This window comes from Pongo abelii, chromosome 19, assembly GCF_028885655.2.
Source record: "Pongo abelii isolate AG06213 chromosome 19, NHGRI_mPonAbe1-v2.0_pri, whole genome shotgun sequence".
In the NCBI taxonomy this organism is placed as follows: Eukaryota; Metazoa; Chordata; class Mammalia; order Primates; family Hominidae; genus Pongo; species Pongo abelii.
In genome coordinates, this window is record NC_072004.2 from 95793748 (window position 1) to 95809498 (window position 15751).

Sequence of the window (15751 nt, forward strand, 5' to 3'; positions counted from 1 at the left end):
AGGAACATAAAATATATGCTATATTAAGGGTTTATTCATTTTTGGTATTTTTCATGATATGAAAGTCCAAAAAAAAAATGTAGAAACTGGCAGCCAGAAGGAAGGAGGGTGACTGGTTATGTTGGTGTGTGTTTGTGTGTGTGTCTTCACATCTCTGGTGCTGGACACTTAAGGAGGCAGTATACAAGGAAATGAAAATTTTCGAAGAAATGTAAAGTGTTTTACTATTTTGCTCTTTTTGTGGCCTTATAAAACAAGTTACAGTAGATTTCTGAAATGCTATTGAGTAGGTAATTTGCTTTTGTTATTTCAAAACAAACTAATGAAAAACTTCTAAATGTCCCTCTTTTATTAATTTTCTTGTAGTCTCAGACCAGTATCCTTCAGGGGCTCTCTTGCTCTGATTTGCGGAAATTTGGCACTCTCTTGTCTGCTGTGATCACTAAGTCCTGGCCTAGGAACAATGGGGAAGCCGTGGACGACTTCGATGACATTTTAAAGCATCTGCTCACGTTGGCAGATGTCAAGCACCTCTTCAGATTGTGTGGTATGTTTGCGGGAGTGCTGGGAACATCAGCTCAGGGAAGGTGGTGTCTTCTTGACTCTGGGAAAGGTGGGAGGCAGAAGATATGACATGATGATACTGAATTGGGATGGGCTGATGTTTGACAAAGGCTGCAGTTTGGACAGAGAGACCCTGGAAGGCTCAGAGTGTCTTGCGTTGTAAATAATAACTAATGCTAACAGCCACTATTCATTGAATGCTTGCTGTACCCTAGCGAGTGTGCTGGGTTGCAAGGGAAGTGCCCTTGAAACAACCCTTCTGAAAGTCCCCTTCAAGGCCCCCAATTTTCAGATCAGGAAACAAATGGAGAAGGCAATGCGACTCACCTAAGGTCTCAAAGATTATAAGTAGTAAAAACTAAAACCCAGACCCAGGTATGTCTTATTTGGAGATCAATATAGAATGTCCAAGCCAACATTGATGACCTCAACAGAAAGTGAAGTATGTGCTGTCTGATTTCCCACCCAGCCCCCCGTGCCCCAAGTGTTCTGTGGTCAAGGAGGGAGACAGACAGACATTCCATCCTAAAAACGTTAGAGTCCAGTTGACGTGTGAGACCTTAGATTCATGTCTTTTAGTGAGAAGGCACTGGATGTGGAACAGCCAAAATCAATGCTGAGCTTCCTACACATCAGGGAAGTTGTGGGGATCAAATAACTGAATTAATATGGGAGTGCATAAGTAAAAGCTACTCTCTTGAAAAGATCATTTTTGTGTTATTTGTATTTATTTATTTATTTTTGAGATGGAGTCTCGCTCTCTCACCCAGGCTGGAGTGCAGTGCTGTGATCTCAGCTCACTGCAACCTCTGCCTCCCAGGTTCAAGCGATTCTCCTGCCTCAGCCTCCCAAGAAGCTGGGATTACAGACGTGAGCCACTGCTCCTGGCAGTTTATTTAATTTTAAAACAAGGTCTTCTCTGTTGCCCAAATTAGCACGTAGTATAGTGATGCCATCATCGCTCACTGTAAGCCCTGACCTCCCGGGCTCACGTGATCCTCCTGCCTCAGCCTCCCAAGTGGCTGGGACTCCAGGTGTGCACCACCATGCGCAGCCTGTTTATAAGTTGGATAGAATTTTTTAGAGCACTTTTATGTGTACAGAAAAATTGAGCAGAAAGTACAGAGAGTTGTCATCTATCTCCACCACCATCACACAGGCAGTACCCTGTTAGTAACATGCAGCATTAGTGTGGTGCTTTTGTTACAGCTGATAAGCCAATATTGATACACTGTTATTAACTAAAGTCCATAGTTTACAGCAGCGTTTGTTCCTGGTGTTGTCCATTCTCTGAGGTTTGGATAAACCATGGCCTGTGTCCACCATTCCAGTATCATGCAGAATAGTTTCACTGCCCTACAAAATCCCATGCTCCACCCCTCCCATTTCCTTTAGTCTTTTCCAGAATGTCCTATGGTTGGAATCTTACAGGATGTCACCTTTAGACTGGCTTCCTTCACTTAGTAGTACATATTTATGTTTCCTCCGTGTCTTTTCATGGCTTGAGAGCTAACTTCCTTTTACCACTGAATAATATTCTGTTGTATGGATGTGCTACAATTTGCTTACCCTTTCACCTAATTAAAGACATCTTGGTTGCTTCCAAGTTTTTGCAATGATTAATAAAGCTACTATGTTTGTTTCTTATGGTGCAGATAAGCTTTATCTTCTCCTAATATTGTATGGCTCTAATATTACTGGGAGAGAAATCCTAAGTGGTTAAACGAAACATATAAAATTCTGCCCTCTAAATTTATCATAAAATCAATTCCAAGATTTTGCAAGATAATGAAGATGTACAGAGTATAAAGTTATCACATGGCTGTTTCTCTCTTTGCATATGCTATGAAAATGTCTCCCTAAGACCATCCTGATAGGCATTACTAGGTATGTCTGCATCCCCTGGTACAGTTTCTTCTGCTGTAGGTATTCCTAGGGCGGGGGCTTTTTAAAGAAGATTCTGTGTATTCTATTTAGAAAATATATTCAGGCCATGTGAGGTGGTTCATGCATATAATCCTAATGTTCTGGGAGGCCAAGGGGGGAGGATCTCTTGAGCCCAGGAGTTTGAGACCAGCCTGGGCAACAAAGTGAGACCCTGTCTCTACAAAAAATTTTGAAAGTTTGCCAGGCATGGTGGTGTGCACCTGTGTTCCTAGCTACTCGGGAGGCTGAGGCAGGAAAATCAGGTTACAGTGGGCTATGGTTGTGCCACTGCACTCAAGCCTGGGTGACAGAGACAGTGAGACCCTGTCAAAAAAAAAAAAAAAAAAAAAGGAAGTCAGCCCGTCCATATACTGAAGGGGACATGGTTTTAACCTGAGAAATGTGTCTCCCAGCTGATCTTGGCCATTGGGGGGGTCATCTTCGTGGACAAGGAAGTTGTTCAGGGGATGAATCTGGGCAAGACCTAATCCTTGTGGGGGAAAGCAGAAGGGAGTGGAGTGATTGGCGCATCTGGAGACACTGGCCAGCCATTGCCTGTGTTTGAGGAAGTGGGGGCAGAACAAGAGGTTATTTGGAATTCCCATGGTAACGGCAAAGAGGCAGGAGGTGGGGAGCCCACTGTTTTAACTGTGTTCTTCATCTGTTCAGGAACCGATGAGAAAATACGAGCAAATATCACACAGGATGGCAAGAAGTTGATGGCTGCTGCTGACTCTGTGTTCACGAAAGTTGTTGGTGACCTCCTAACTGGAACGATTTTAGTTGGACAACTGGAGCTGATTATAAAGCACAAGAATCAGTTTCTTGACATCTGGCAACTGAGTAAGCATCGAGTCGAGATACGCACTTCAGGCTCCTGAGGCATTAAGTAGCTTGAAGACACGTTTGTGTTTGCGTGTGCATTTTTGTAAAGGAGATGATCATCTTAGCCTTGATAATGAGTATCTGTTCTTGCTCGTAAGTTGATAGGGGTGGTTTATAATTCTCAAGAACATCACGGGAAAGTGATAAAATAATGGCCATCTGGAAAAAGTGGCTATGCGCAAAACCGTCCTAGTCCTTCTCCTGGTGGCGGGGAAGGTGGGGCGCATTCAAAGCGTTGCCATGGAAAATGGCATTTGTTCGCTGTATTGGTTTACTTTATTGTTGTTCTTATTTTCCAGAGGAAAAAAGTCTTTCACCCCAGGATGAAAAATGTGCTGTGGAGGAAGCACTGGATTGGAGAATGGAGGAACTGTTATTTCTAAAGAAAGAGAAAAGATGTGTTGGTAGTCTCCTGAAGATGTGTGGGAACGTGAAACATCTGATACAAGGTGGTATTCCTGAGAAGTGAACAAAGTTGAGGGCTCTCAAAGGGTTAGAGGAGAACACAGTAAGAATGGATCACAGTAGCAGATCTTTATTTTGGAGAGAAGGCTTTAAAATTTTTTTTTAAATTTGCATTTGCTCGGGGGATCGCTTTCACTTCTTTTAGATTCTTCTTTTTGGTATTTATGTCCACATTTCCAAATAACATGCTTAAATGTCTCCTTGATTTTTCCGGTGTCAGCATGAGCTGCTGACGCCCACTGCGGAAGATGAGGACTTAGAGCCACACATTTCTGGTCTGTGCCCTGCACACATCACCTTTCCACCTCCTGTTGCTCCCTGTTTTCTCATAGTGGAGTTGCATCATTGTTTAGGGTTGAATCATCAGGACCCACACGGATCACAAGTGAACCACGAAAGAAACCGTCATCATTTTACAATTTTTGCACAAACTCTGTTTTCCACAGAGTTACATTTCCTGTCAAAGGCTGTTTTCACTGCGTTCATGATATACTGTTTTCATTGTATCAATTTCTAATTCCATCCCAATCTCTGCCGAGTGTCTGAATTTCCTTGAAGATCATTGGTTTGACCTTTGTAGGGTGGAGTCTCCCTCCACCTCCTAGGGAGCCTTTGCCTCGCACCTGGGTTAGACGTGGTTCCCGCGCCCCCCTCCCCCGCTACTCACTCCTGCTTCCTCTGTTGGCAGAGCACACCCTCACTGGCTTCCTGAGAAAAGGGGGTGTAAGAGGTTAAACCCTCGAATCCTTGTGTGTCTAAAGATGTCTGTCCTCTTACTAGGTCAGTCGCTCGGCTAGGTCTAGAATTACAGACCGGAAGTCATTTTCCTTCTGAAGTTTCAATGTGCTGCACCATCATTGCCTCCACAGTGTGGCTATGTATGGAGAAGTCCGATGCAGTGCCAGTTACACATCCTTCATGTGTGTGACCTGTTTTCTCTTTCTTGAAGCTCTTGAGCTCTTTCTGTTACTCATATTCTGAAATAATAACGTGTCTTGGCCTGGATCTATGTTCCATCGAGGCTGGGCATGTTGGCTCCCACCTGTAATCCCAGCACTTCAGGAGGCCGAGGCAGGAGGATTGCTTGAGCCTAGGAGTTTGAGACCAGCCTGGGCAACATAGCAAGACCCCATCTCTTAAAAAAATGCAAAAAATTAGCAAGACACAGTGGTGCATGCCTGTATTCCCAACTGCTTGGGAGGCTGAGGCAGGAGGATCACTTGAGCCTGGGAGGTCGAGGCTGCAGTGAGCTGAAATCACGCCACAACACTCCAGCTTGGGTGACAGAATGGGACCCTGTCTCAAAAAATAAAATATTTTCAGTCCCCTCTATTGGGTATTAATAGGTAGGTCTTTCAACTCTAGACATCAAAATCCTTGGGTTCTGGGAAATTCTCTTGAATGATTTAATTTTTTCTTCTCTTGCTGGAATTCCTGTTAATTGGATACGGGACCTCCTGGATGATCATCTAACTGTCATCATTTTTCTCTCTGGTTTTCTATCTCTGTTTTTTGCTCTGCTCTTGAGAGATTTATTCAGAACCAAACTTTCTGCTTAGGTTTTCATGTCAGCTTTCGTATGTATATTTAATGTAAAGGAATTCTTTTTCTCGGAATGATCCTTTTTAAATTCTATCCTGTTCTTGTTCACGTCGCAGCATCTTCCCTTCTGGGTTATTCACCGTTTTGTTTTGGAGGTTTTGCTTTTCCTGGCATCATGTGCTGCTTCCTCCAGGTTCCTTTCACTTGTTGATTTGTTTTGATTTTCCTCCTATGTCTGGACATTCTTGTTTGTCTGTGTTTATTAAGAGAAAGCCCTCACAAGTGGGTTGGCCCTCTGCGGGGTGCTGCCGTGGGGTGCCGTGGCTCGGCCTGGAAGCTGGCCTGTCTCCTTAAGTCTTCTGTCTCCTGCCTGGAGGGTGTGGGCCTGGCTGCCAGGTTTCTGGGAGCAAGAGGGAGAAGTGGGCTGGCGGGCCTTGGCATCCCGTGCGTGGTCCTTCCGTGGCCCGTGTTCTCAGTGTGGTTCTCTGCCACCTCCCTCTGTCTCCTGTGCTTCACGCCCCGTCCTCCTTCCCCCTGAGACTGGATAATTCATGTCTTCTGTTAGCTTCCTGAGAAAGGGGATGTGTCTAGAAATGCCCTTTTTTCTGCCATGTATCTGTGGCCTCCAATCCACACGCCCCTCTGCGTTATCCTTTCTAGAAAATAAACCATCTGTTGGCTGCTGGGGTGAAGGAGGGGGTCCACCTGCTGTGTCAGGGCATTGGGGTGACAGTCGGTGTGCTGGATGGACCACGTCTTTTTTTTGGGACAGAGTCTTGCCCTGTTGTCCAGGCTGGAGTGCAGTGGCTCAGTCTCGGCTCACTGCAACCTCTGCTTCGTGGGTTCAAGTGAATCTTGTGTCTCAGCCTCCCTAGTAGCTGAGATTACAGGTGTCCACCACCACGTCCAGCTAATTTTTTGTATTTTTAGTGGAGACGGGATTTCATCATGTTGGCCAGGCTGGTCTTGAACTCCTGACCTCAAGTGATCCATCCGCCTCAGCCTCCCAAAGTGCTGGGATTATGGGCGTGAGCCACTGTGCCCAGCCTGGACCGTGTCTTAAACAGACTTTGAACCCAGTCTTCCTTATTTCGTCACCACCTCCCAGTCTGCAGTGACCTGCACAATGTGTGTCTGCTTTTTGGGAATCCTGTGACATAAAACTGCTCAGCTCTCAGCGTTGCCCACTGGGGCCCCAGGACTCCATGTTATCAGGCCTCATGTGTCATTTACCACTGGTGCAGCTCGTTTTCAACTTCTAAAATTTTGTTCCTGTTATCCTGTTCGCCATTCCTCCTCCTGTCCTTGTTAGTTTATGACTTTTTTTTTTTTTTTTTTTTTTTTTTTGAGATGGAGTCTCACTCTGTCACCCAGGCTGGAGTACAGTGGCACAGTCTCAGCTCACTGCAACCTCCACCTCCCAGGTTCAAGTGATTCTCCTGCCTCAGCCTCCTGAGTAGCTGGGATTACAGGTGCGCTCCACCACGCCTGGCTAATTTTTGTATTTTTAGTAGAGACAGGGTTTTGTCATGTTGGCCAGGCTGGTCATGAACTCCTGACCTCAGGTGATCTGCCCATCTCAGCGTCCCAACGTGCTGGGATTACAGGCATGAGCTGCTGCGCCCAACTAGTTTATGACTTTTTAAATGCAATTTATATTCTGTCATTGGAGTGGGGTTTGGCAAATAGAGTAAATAGATGCATGTTTTCCCACTGCCATCTTTACCCAGAAGTTTATGATGCCTTCTTTATCATGAATATTGGTTAACAAGGCCAAGCGGGGAGGGAAAGACCTGTGAACTCTTCCTGAGAAAGAAATCCTAGCAGCTGTGTGCTCTTGAGTTCGCTCAGAGAAGTGAGGAGGGTAAGTCTTAGGAAAGTGAAATAAAATGGAATCATGATTAGAGCTTTGACTTCTGACATTTTCTTTTGGTTTCTAAAGTGGACTTTGGAGTGCTTGCAATAAGATACTCACAAGACCTCAGCAGTAAAAGATTAAATGAAGCCGTGACAGTGAGACTGTCCACCTCCTCAAACTCGCAGAGGACAACGCATTACGACCTGAGCTCCCGGGTCCGAGAAATGGCTGGGAAGATAGACTTGCTCAGAGACAGCCACATCTTCCAGATCTTCTGGCGGGAAGCCGCAGAGCCGCTGGGTGAGCCTAAGGAGGACCGGGAAGCCGCAGAGTTGCTGAGTGAGCCCGAAGAAGAATCAGAAAGGCACATCCTTGAGCTTGAAGAGGTGTATGACTATTTGTATCAACCTTCTTACAGAAAGTTCATTAAATTGTACCAGGATCTAAAGTCAGGAGAGGTCACCCTTGCAGAGATTGATGTCATCTTCAAGGACTTTGTGAATAAATACACGGACTTGGATTCAGAACTTAAGATCATGTGCACTGTGGACCACCAGGGCCAAAGAGATTGGATCAAGGAGCGAGTCGAACAGATCAAGGAATACCATCACCTGCACCAGGCCGTCCATGCAGCCAAGGTCATCTTGCAGGTGAAAGAGAGCCTGGGACTGACCGGTGACTTCAGTGTTCTCAACACTTTACTAAATTTTGTAAGTTATTTGCTGGGGACTGTGGGGGTTTGGAGGGGCGTCCTGCCTCAGACTCTTCAGGAACCATGGGCTTTGTGGCTTTGAAAAGCGGGGCGGATGACTTAGAGCTTCTGTCAGGGGCTCCTGTGTGTGTGGTACTTGAGGCCTGAATATCCCAAGGGCTTTGTTTTTACCTTTGTTATAAATAGTACCACTGCTCCTTAGCCAGAGGGAGTTTTCTTGGGTCTGTATGAAGATCAAGAACTCAGGAAAGGGCAACAATCCTCTTTTCGTAATGGGCATTTGTAAAGCGTCATAGGCTCTCTTTAGGTTACAGAAGCCAAAAAGCAAAACACTGTCGGTTGCCCAACTGCATCTCCCAGTTCCACCCAAAAGCGGTAAATCAGTTGTTTCTGTTAGAGTTAAGAGGTGAGTCTTTTGCTATTTTTTTTTTTTTTTTTTTTTTTTTTGAGGCAGAGTCTCACCTTGTTGTCCAGGCTGGAGTGCAGTGGCGCGATCTCGGCTCACTGCAAGCTCCGCCTCCCAGGTTCACGCCATTCTCCTGTCTCAGCCTCCCAAGTAGCTGGGACCACAGGTGCCCACCACCACGCCTGGCTAATTTTTTTGGTATTTTTTTTTAGTAGAGACACGTTTCACCGTGTTAGCCAGGATGGTCTCGATCTCCTGACCTCGTGATCCACCCACCTTGGCCTCCCAAAGTGCTGGGATTACAGGTGTGAGCCACCGCGCCCGGCTGAGTCTTTTGCTTCTTATGTTTTTAGGTAGACCGAGATAATGATTAGAATTTAGCATAAAAGCTGGAATCACAGCTGGGCACAGTGGCTCACGCCTGTAATCCCAGCACTTTGGGAGGCTGAGGTGGGCAGATCACCTGAGGTCAGGAGTTTGAGACCAGCCTGACCAACATGGTGAAACCCCGTCTCTACTAAAAATACAGAAATTAGCCAGGTGTGGTGTTAGGTGCCTGTAATCTCAGCTACTGGAGAGGCTGAGGCAGGAGGATCGCTTGAACCAGGGAGGCGGAGGTTGTAGTGAACCGAGATCGTGCCACTGCACTCCAGCCTGGGCGACAGAGTGAGACTCCATCTCAAAAAAAAAAAACCTGGAATCACATCCATTTACACTTGAACCCCAGTGCACGTCCTCGAGGAAGCAACTGCTCTGGGCCTTTATTGATGAAGCAGAAAAAGCAACAGTAGTTACCTGGCAGGGTTATGTGAGGAATTGATTTTAAAATCCACTTTATTAAAATGCTTAGCAGAATATCAGGTTCCCAGGAATCACAGTTACTCTTGATCAGGGAGAAACAGCCGTGGGGGTTTGATCATCCAATTCAGGGGTAAGAGCTTGGTGTGCCTGTTGTCACAACAGTGGCAAATCTAGGCATTGAGGGAGGGTGGGGCTGCTGGGATGGTCAGTGCTTGCAGCTCACAGATTGTGGGGTTCTGATTAATGAGTTCCAGTCCACAGTAGAGCTTTTTCTTGCAGACTGATAACTTCGACGACTTTCGCCATGAAACACTGGACCAGATCAACCAGGAGCTCATCCGGGCCAAAAAGCTGCTCCAGGACATCAGCGAGGCCCGGTGCAAGGGGCTGAAGGCTCTGTCCCTGAGAAAGGATTTCATCTGCTGGGTCCGGGAGGCTCTTGGAGGTAAAATCAGCCTTTGGGGTTGCGTGGAAGTCTGGAGAAAGTTTTCAGATGGCGCACCGTGTGGCGTTCCTAAACTCTTTGGCAATACCTCCCCTTGGCCAAGGACTATGTAAAGGGCAGAAAGACGTTGCCTGCATGCTTTAGGGAGATGGGCACTGCTCATAGAGTTCACATTGGTACAGTATTTCCCATGTGCTGGTGTAAAAGCCACTCACCTTGCCATACCCTGCCACTTCGGAAGCTATAAATGGCTCAGGTTCCTTTTCCTTAAAATCTTGCCCCCTTCAGCTTTTTCTTCCAGTAGATTTTTACTGGAGGACAAGGAGAGTTCCTGCCCACAGAGAGGTTTTTTTTGTTTGTTTGTTTGTTTGTTTGAGACAGAGTCTCGCTCTGTCGCCACGGCTGGAGTGCAGTGGCATGATCTTGGCTCACTGCAACCTCCGCCTCCCGGGTTCACGCCATTCTCCTGCCTCAGCCTCCCGAGTAGCTGGGACTACAGGTGCGCGCCACCATGCCCGGCTAATTTTTTGTATTTTTAGTAGAGATGGGGTTTCACCGTGTTAGCCAGGATGGACTTGATCTCCTGATCTCGTGATCTGCCCGCCTCGGCCTCCCAAAGTGCTGGGATTACAGGCATGAGCCACTGCACCTGGCTTTTTTTTTTTTTTTTTTTTTTTGAGAGGGAGTTTCGCCTTGTTGCCCAAGCTGGAGTGCAGTGGTGCTGTCTCGGCTCACTGCAACCTCCACCTCCTGGATTCAAGCGATTTTCCTGTCTCAACCTCCTGAGTAACTGGGATTACAGGTGCCTGCCACCACACCCAGCTACTTTTTTGTATTTTTAGTAGAGATGGGGTTTCACCGTGTTGGCCAGGCTGGTCTTGAACTCCTGACCTCAGGTGATCCACCCATCTCGGCCTCCCAAAGTGCAGGCATGAGCAAGTACAGGCATGAGCCACCGCGCCCGGCCCCACAGAGAGATTTTTCTCACAGCTTATCCACTGATGCTGTGCGTTTCTTGGGAGCCTCTTCAGTTCTGTGGTTTAGATGTCGTTGGCAGAGGAGAGAGGAAGAGGCAGAGGAGGCAGGAGGGGCATAGGTGGCAGTGCAGGTGTGCTGGGGGGTCTGGGGGCCACCATCTGCTGGATTGCAGGCTCTGGCTCTCTTGGGAGAGCCACTGCTTTGAATGGTGGACTCTTTGGTCCACGCTGATGCACATCCTTCAATGAGTAATTTATCTGAGGGGAATGATCTGAGTGTTTCACAATTAACATGTTAATTGTGAACATGTTATTTACAGCTGAGCCTTAGTTTCTTTTTGTTTAAATGGTAATGTTGTGTGGATTGAAGGTAACAGCGTACACAAAAGCACAGTACAGTACAGTGCCTGGGACATTGAAATTGCTCAGGAACGGCGAGATATCGTTTAGTGGTATTAACAGACGCTACAGGCTGGGCGTGGTGGCTCACACCTGTAATCCCAGCACTTTGGAAGGCCAAGGTGGGTGGATCACCTGAGGTCAGGAGTTGGAGACCAGCCTGACCAACATGGTGAAACCCCGTCTCTACTAAAAATACAAAAAATTAGCCAGGTGTGGTGGTGGGCGCCTGTAATTCCAGCTACACGGGAGGCTGAGGCAGGAGAATCACTTGAACCTGGAAGGCGGAGGTTGCAGTGAGCCGAGATCGCGCCACTGCACTCCAGCCTGGGTGACAGAGTGAGACTCTGTTTCAAAAAAAAAAAAAAAACTACAAAACATTAGGTGTTCCGGACTCTTACTGAAAGCAGAAAGTGGACAGAAACTTAAAAATTAATGAAATATCCATTTCAGCTTCAGTAAGGATTACTGCCCAAGACCGAGTCTTGTGCTGTCATGGAACAGTCCCACGCTGACCTCCCCTCTTCTCTTCCCCAGGCATCAATGAGCTGAAGGTGTTTGTGGACCTGGCCTCCATCTCAGCGGGGGAGAATGACATTGATGTGGACCGGGTGGCCTGCTTCCATGATGCTATGCAGGGCTACGCATCCCTGCTGTTTAAGCTGGACCCCAGGGTGGGCTTCAGTGCATTCATGAAGCATCTGAAAGAGCTGTGGAAGGCTCTAGACAATGACCAGTACCTGCCCAGGAAACTGGTGAGTCTTATTCTGGCTCTAATGCAGATTTTGTTGAATAGAGCGTTGCTTAGCAACATTAGGGGAGTGACTGTGCAAATGGTGGTACACTTGTATGGTAGGTTTGTACACAGCCGTTTTCAATGATATTTAAAAAGCTTTTCTTCATAAATGGAAATTCACCATCTTGTTACTTAGAAAGCAGGACACAAAATTACATGACACATAGTAATCTCTAAGGTGCAAAACACACCTGGAAAAAAGACAGAAAGGAAATATGCTGAAACATTGTCAGGAGTTTTCTCTGAATGGTTGTAATTGTCATTTTATTCTGTTACTTTTTGTTATTTTCTATAATTGATAGAATTTTTTATCAGAAAAAAGTAAACATTCAAAATTAGCCAGGCATGGTGGTGTGCGCCTGTAATCCCAGCTACTCTGGAGGCTGAGACAGGAGAATTGCTCGAACCCGGGAGGCAGAGATAGCAGTGAGCTGAGATCACACCACTGCACTCCAGCCTGAGTGACAAAGTGAGACTCTGTCTCAAAAAAAAGAAAAGGAAAGAAAAAAGTAAACATTTAAGTTTAAGTAAACTACCCGTAGCAGGGTCTGAATTGACATACGCAGCTTAACTAGATACCTGGGCCAGCCTCTGGACAGCTGCTCTGCACGTGGGTGGAGGAAGAAGTGACACATGGAAGGGCAGGTAAAGCTATCTTCATTTTTCTGCTAGAGGTCAGCAGAGTTTCCAAACAAAACCCTCTGTTGTGATTTTTCCTGAACTCCTCTTATTGTACTCGGGGACCACAGAAGGACACTGAGGACTTGGGACTCCACAGCCATTGCTTCCAGCGTCACCCCCAGAGGGTTCTCTGCACTGGGGACCTGGCAGAATGATGGCGTCTGGTAGAGAGGCAGGCAGGCGGCTGCTCATTCCCCTCCACTCCTCCACAGATATAAGCCAAGTGTCTCCATGTGCCAGCCGGGGCACCAGGCACTGGAGGAAATGTGTAACAGCGAGTACAAAGCAGCACTGAGTGACAGATCACGTTGTCAGGGTGGCACCTGGTCCAGTCGGGGCGCTCAGTGGGTGACTGCGTCCTGAGCCGTGGGGAAGCGTGGGGAGAAGGCTCTGCAGCGAGGCAGAGGTGGGAGGCCGACCGCAGGAGGGAGACGGGCAAGATGCTTGCTCCAACCGTGGCCCGTGTTCTCTCCTTTTGTCCCCACAGTGTGACTCTGCCAGGAACTTGGAGTGGCTGAAGACTGTGAAGGAGAGTCATGGGTCTGTGGAACTCTCATCCCTGACCCTGGCCACGGCCATCAACCAAAGAGGCATCTATGTGATCCAGGCACCCAAAGGTGGCCAGAAGGTGAGCGGTCCCCAGCCCTCGGCGCAGCTGCGGCCCGTCTGCAGGCTGCTGCCAGTCCAGGGCTTCTGCCCCCAAGAAAGTGACTTCTAACCTGTGCTCTTCACAGATTTCCCCAGACACGGTTCTGCACTTGATCCTTCCTGAGAGCCCTGGCAGCCACGAGGAGCGACGAGAGTACTCTTTAGAGGAGCTGAAGGAGCTTTTGAACAAGTTGATGCTGATGTCTGGCAAGAAGGATCATAACAACACGGAAGTGGAGAGGTTTTCAGAGGTGAGGGCGCATCTTTGCAGTGGCGCTAAGCTGGTGGTGTCGTCTCGTCCGTGAGGGCTGTGTACTCCCAAGAAAACGGAAAGGATTTGACTTGGGATTTGACTGATAAGAAGGGCTCTGCTCTTAGGCCCATGGAGAGTAGAGTTGGCACATTTGTAGGGTGCATGGAACTCTAGTCCGCGGCCCCAGAGAGGTCTTAAGGCAGGCAGGCCCCTGGGTTAGCAGTCCCTCCTTACAATCCGTAGGATGAACGCTGCAAGCTGGCAACCTGTCCACTGCACTGAGAAGGAGGTTGGTCACCCAGCAGATAGCCCTTAGAAAGACACTTGAATTGCCTCTCTCACTCTGTAAATCAGCAAGAATCCAAATAACTAAGATTTAGATGGACAAAACAGAAGTAATCATATTGAGAATGGTGTACCGGTTTAAGTAATAGTCTCTCAATTTTATGATGGGTTCTTTCTCTAAAGTTGATATGTACTTTACAAATGGTATCCTTTATCTCTGCTGGGCACAGTGGCTCACACCTGTGAAGCCAGCACTTTGGGAGGCCAAGGTGGAAGGATCATTTGAGCCCAGGAGTTCGTGGCCAGCCTGGGCAACATAGCCAGACCCTGTCTCAAAAAGTATAAGGTTTTTTTTTTCCCAATTAAAAAAAAAAAGTTAATTAAAAAAAATTATAACAGTCCAGGCACCATGGCTCACACTTTGGGAGGCCGAGGCGGGCCTATCACTTGAGGTCAAGAGTTTGAGACCAGCCTGGCCGATATGGTGAAACCCCATCTCTACTAAAATTACAAAAATTAGCCGGGCATGGTGGCATGTGCCTGTAGTCCCAGCTGCTTGGGAGACTGAGGCAGGAGAATTGCTTGAACCCAGGAGGCAGAGGTTGCAGTGAGCCGAGATCACACCACTGCATTCCAGCCTGGGCAACAATGCAAGACTCCATCTCAAAAAAAAAAAAAAAATTAAAAAAAAATTAAAACCAGTGATACCGTTTATCTGTACAATGACTCTTTTCCTGATAAGAGTGCCATCTTCTCGGGTGGGTTGTGTAGATGAGGAGGGAGGCCTTGTGAGCGCAGATCATGCAGTGGACCCGTGGACAGGGCCGTCGTTTGGCGGTAGGCCTGTGTGCTGTTGCAGAGTAGCGTGTTACCCTCTCGCATGGTTCTGTGAGCTAACCTCGTGGTTCTGCGTCTCCAGGTCTTCTGCAGTGTGCAGAGGCTCAGCCAGGCCTTCATCGACCTGCACTCTGCTGGGAATATGCTGTTCAGGACCTGGATCGCCACGGCCTACTGCTCCCCCAAGCAGGGTGTGTCTCTCCAAATGGACTTTGGCTTGGACCTGGTGACGAAGCTTGCAGAAGGTGGAGATGTCATTGAGCTGCTGGCAGCCCTCTGCAGGCAGATGGAGCACTTCCTTGACAGCTGGAAGAGATTCGTGACCCAGAAACGAATGGAGCACTTTTACCTGAACTTCTACACGGCAGAGCAGCTGGTTTACCTGAGCACTGAGCTCAGGAAGCAGCCCCCGAGTGATGCCGCCCTAACGATGCTATCCTTCATCAAAAGCAACTGCACCCTGAGGGATGTCTTAAGGGCCTCTGTGGGGTGCGAGAGTGAGGCCGCCAGGTACCGCATGAGGACAGTCATGGAAGAGCTCCCGCTGATGCTCTTCTCAGAGTTCAGCCTGGTGGACAAGCTGAGGGTCATCATGGAGCAGTCCATGGGGTGCCTTCCTGCCTTCCTGCCTGACTGCCTCGACCTAGAGACCCTTGGCCGCTGTCTGGCTCACCTGGCAGGGATGGGTGGGTCTCCCGTGGAGCGTTGTCTCCCGAGAGGTCTGCAGGTCGGCCAGCCCAACCTCGTCGTCTGTGGCCACTCCGAGGTGTTGCCAGCCGCCCTGGCTGTCTACATGCAAACCCCAAGCCAGCCCCTGCCCACCTACGATGAGGTGCTGCTCTGCACCCCGGCAACCACCTTCGAGGAGGTGGCGCTGTTGCTGCGCCGCTGCCTGACCCTGGGCTCCCCGGGGCACAAGGTCTACAGCCTGCTGTTCGCAGATCAGCTGAGCTACGAGGTGGCGCGCCAAGCGGAGGAGCTCTTCCAGAAACTGTGCACGCAGCAGCACCGAGAAGACTACCAGCTCGTGATGGTCTGCGATGGGGACTGGGAGCACTGCTACCTCCCCTCTGCCTTCAGCCAGCACAAGGTCTTCGTCACCCCCCAGGCACCCCTCGAGGCCATCCAAGCCTACCTGGCAGGTCACTACCGGGTCCCGAAGCAGACCCTGTCGGCGGCGGCCGTGTTCAAGGACCGGCTGTGTGTTGGGATCGTGGCCTCGGAGCGAGCAGGTGTTGGTAAGGAGAGCGGCAGGGTGGGCAGGCCCCGTC

The 15751-nt window shown here is 48.4% G+C and overlaps 1 protein-coding gene across 3 annotated transcripts in view; it reads left to right on the top strand.

The window, feature by feature from the left end:
• RNF213 (ring finger protein 213) overlaps window positions 1-15751 on the top strand; it is a 135229-nt gene that overhangs the window by 64082 nt on the left and 55396 nt on the right. For all 3 annotated transcript variants that reach the window (XM_054535867.2, XM_063718332.1, XM_063718331.1), the window contains exons 19-27: window positions 367-547; window positions 3160-3333; window positions 3675-3824; window positions 7325-7950; window positions 9439-9604; window positions 11518-11735; window positions 12945-13085; window positions 13192-13356; window positions 14563-15718. In XM_054535867.2, coding sequence (XP_054391842.2) covers window positions 367-547; window positions 3160-3333; window positions 3675-3824; window positions 7325-7950; window positions 9439-9604; window positions 11518-11735; window positions 12945-13085; window positions 13192-13356; window positions 14563-15718 — 2977 coding nt within the window. The remainder of the gene's footprint in view (window positions 1-366; window positions 548-3159; window positions 3334-3674; window positions 3825-7324; window positions 7951-9438; window positions 9605-11517; window positions 11736-12944; window positions 13086-13191; window positions 13357-14562; window positions 15719-15751) is intronic.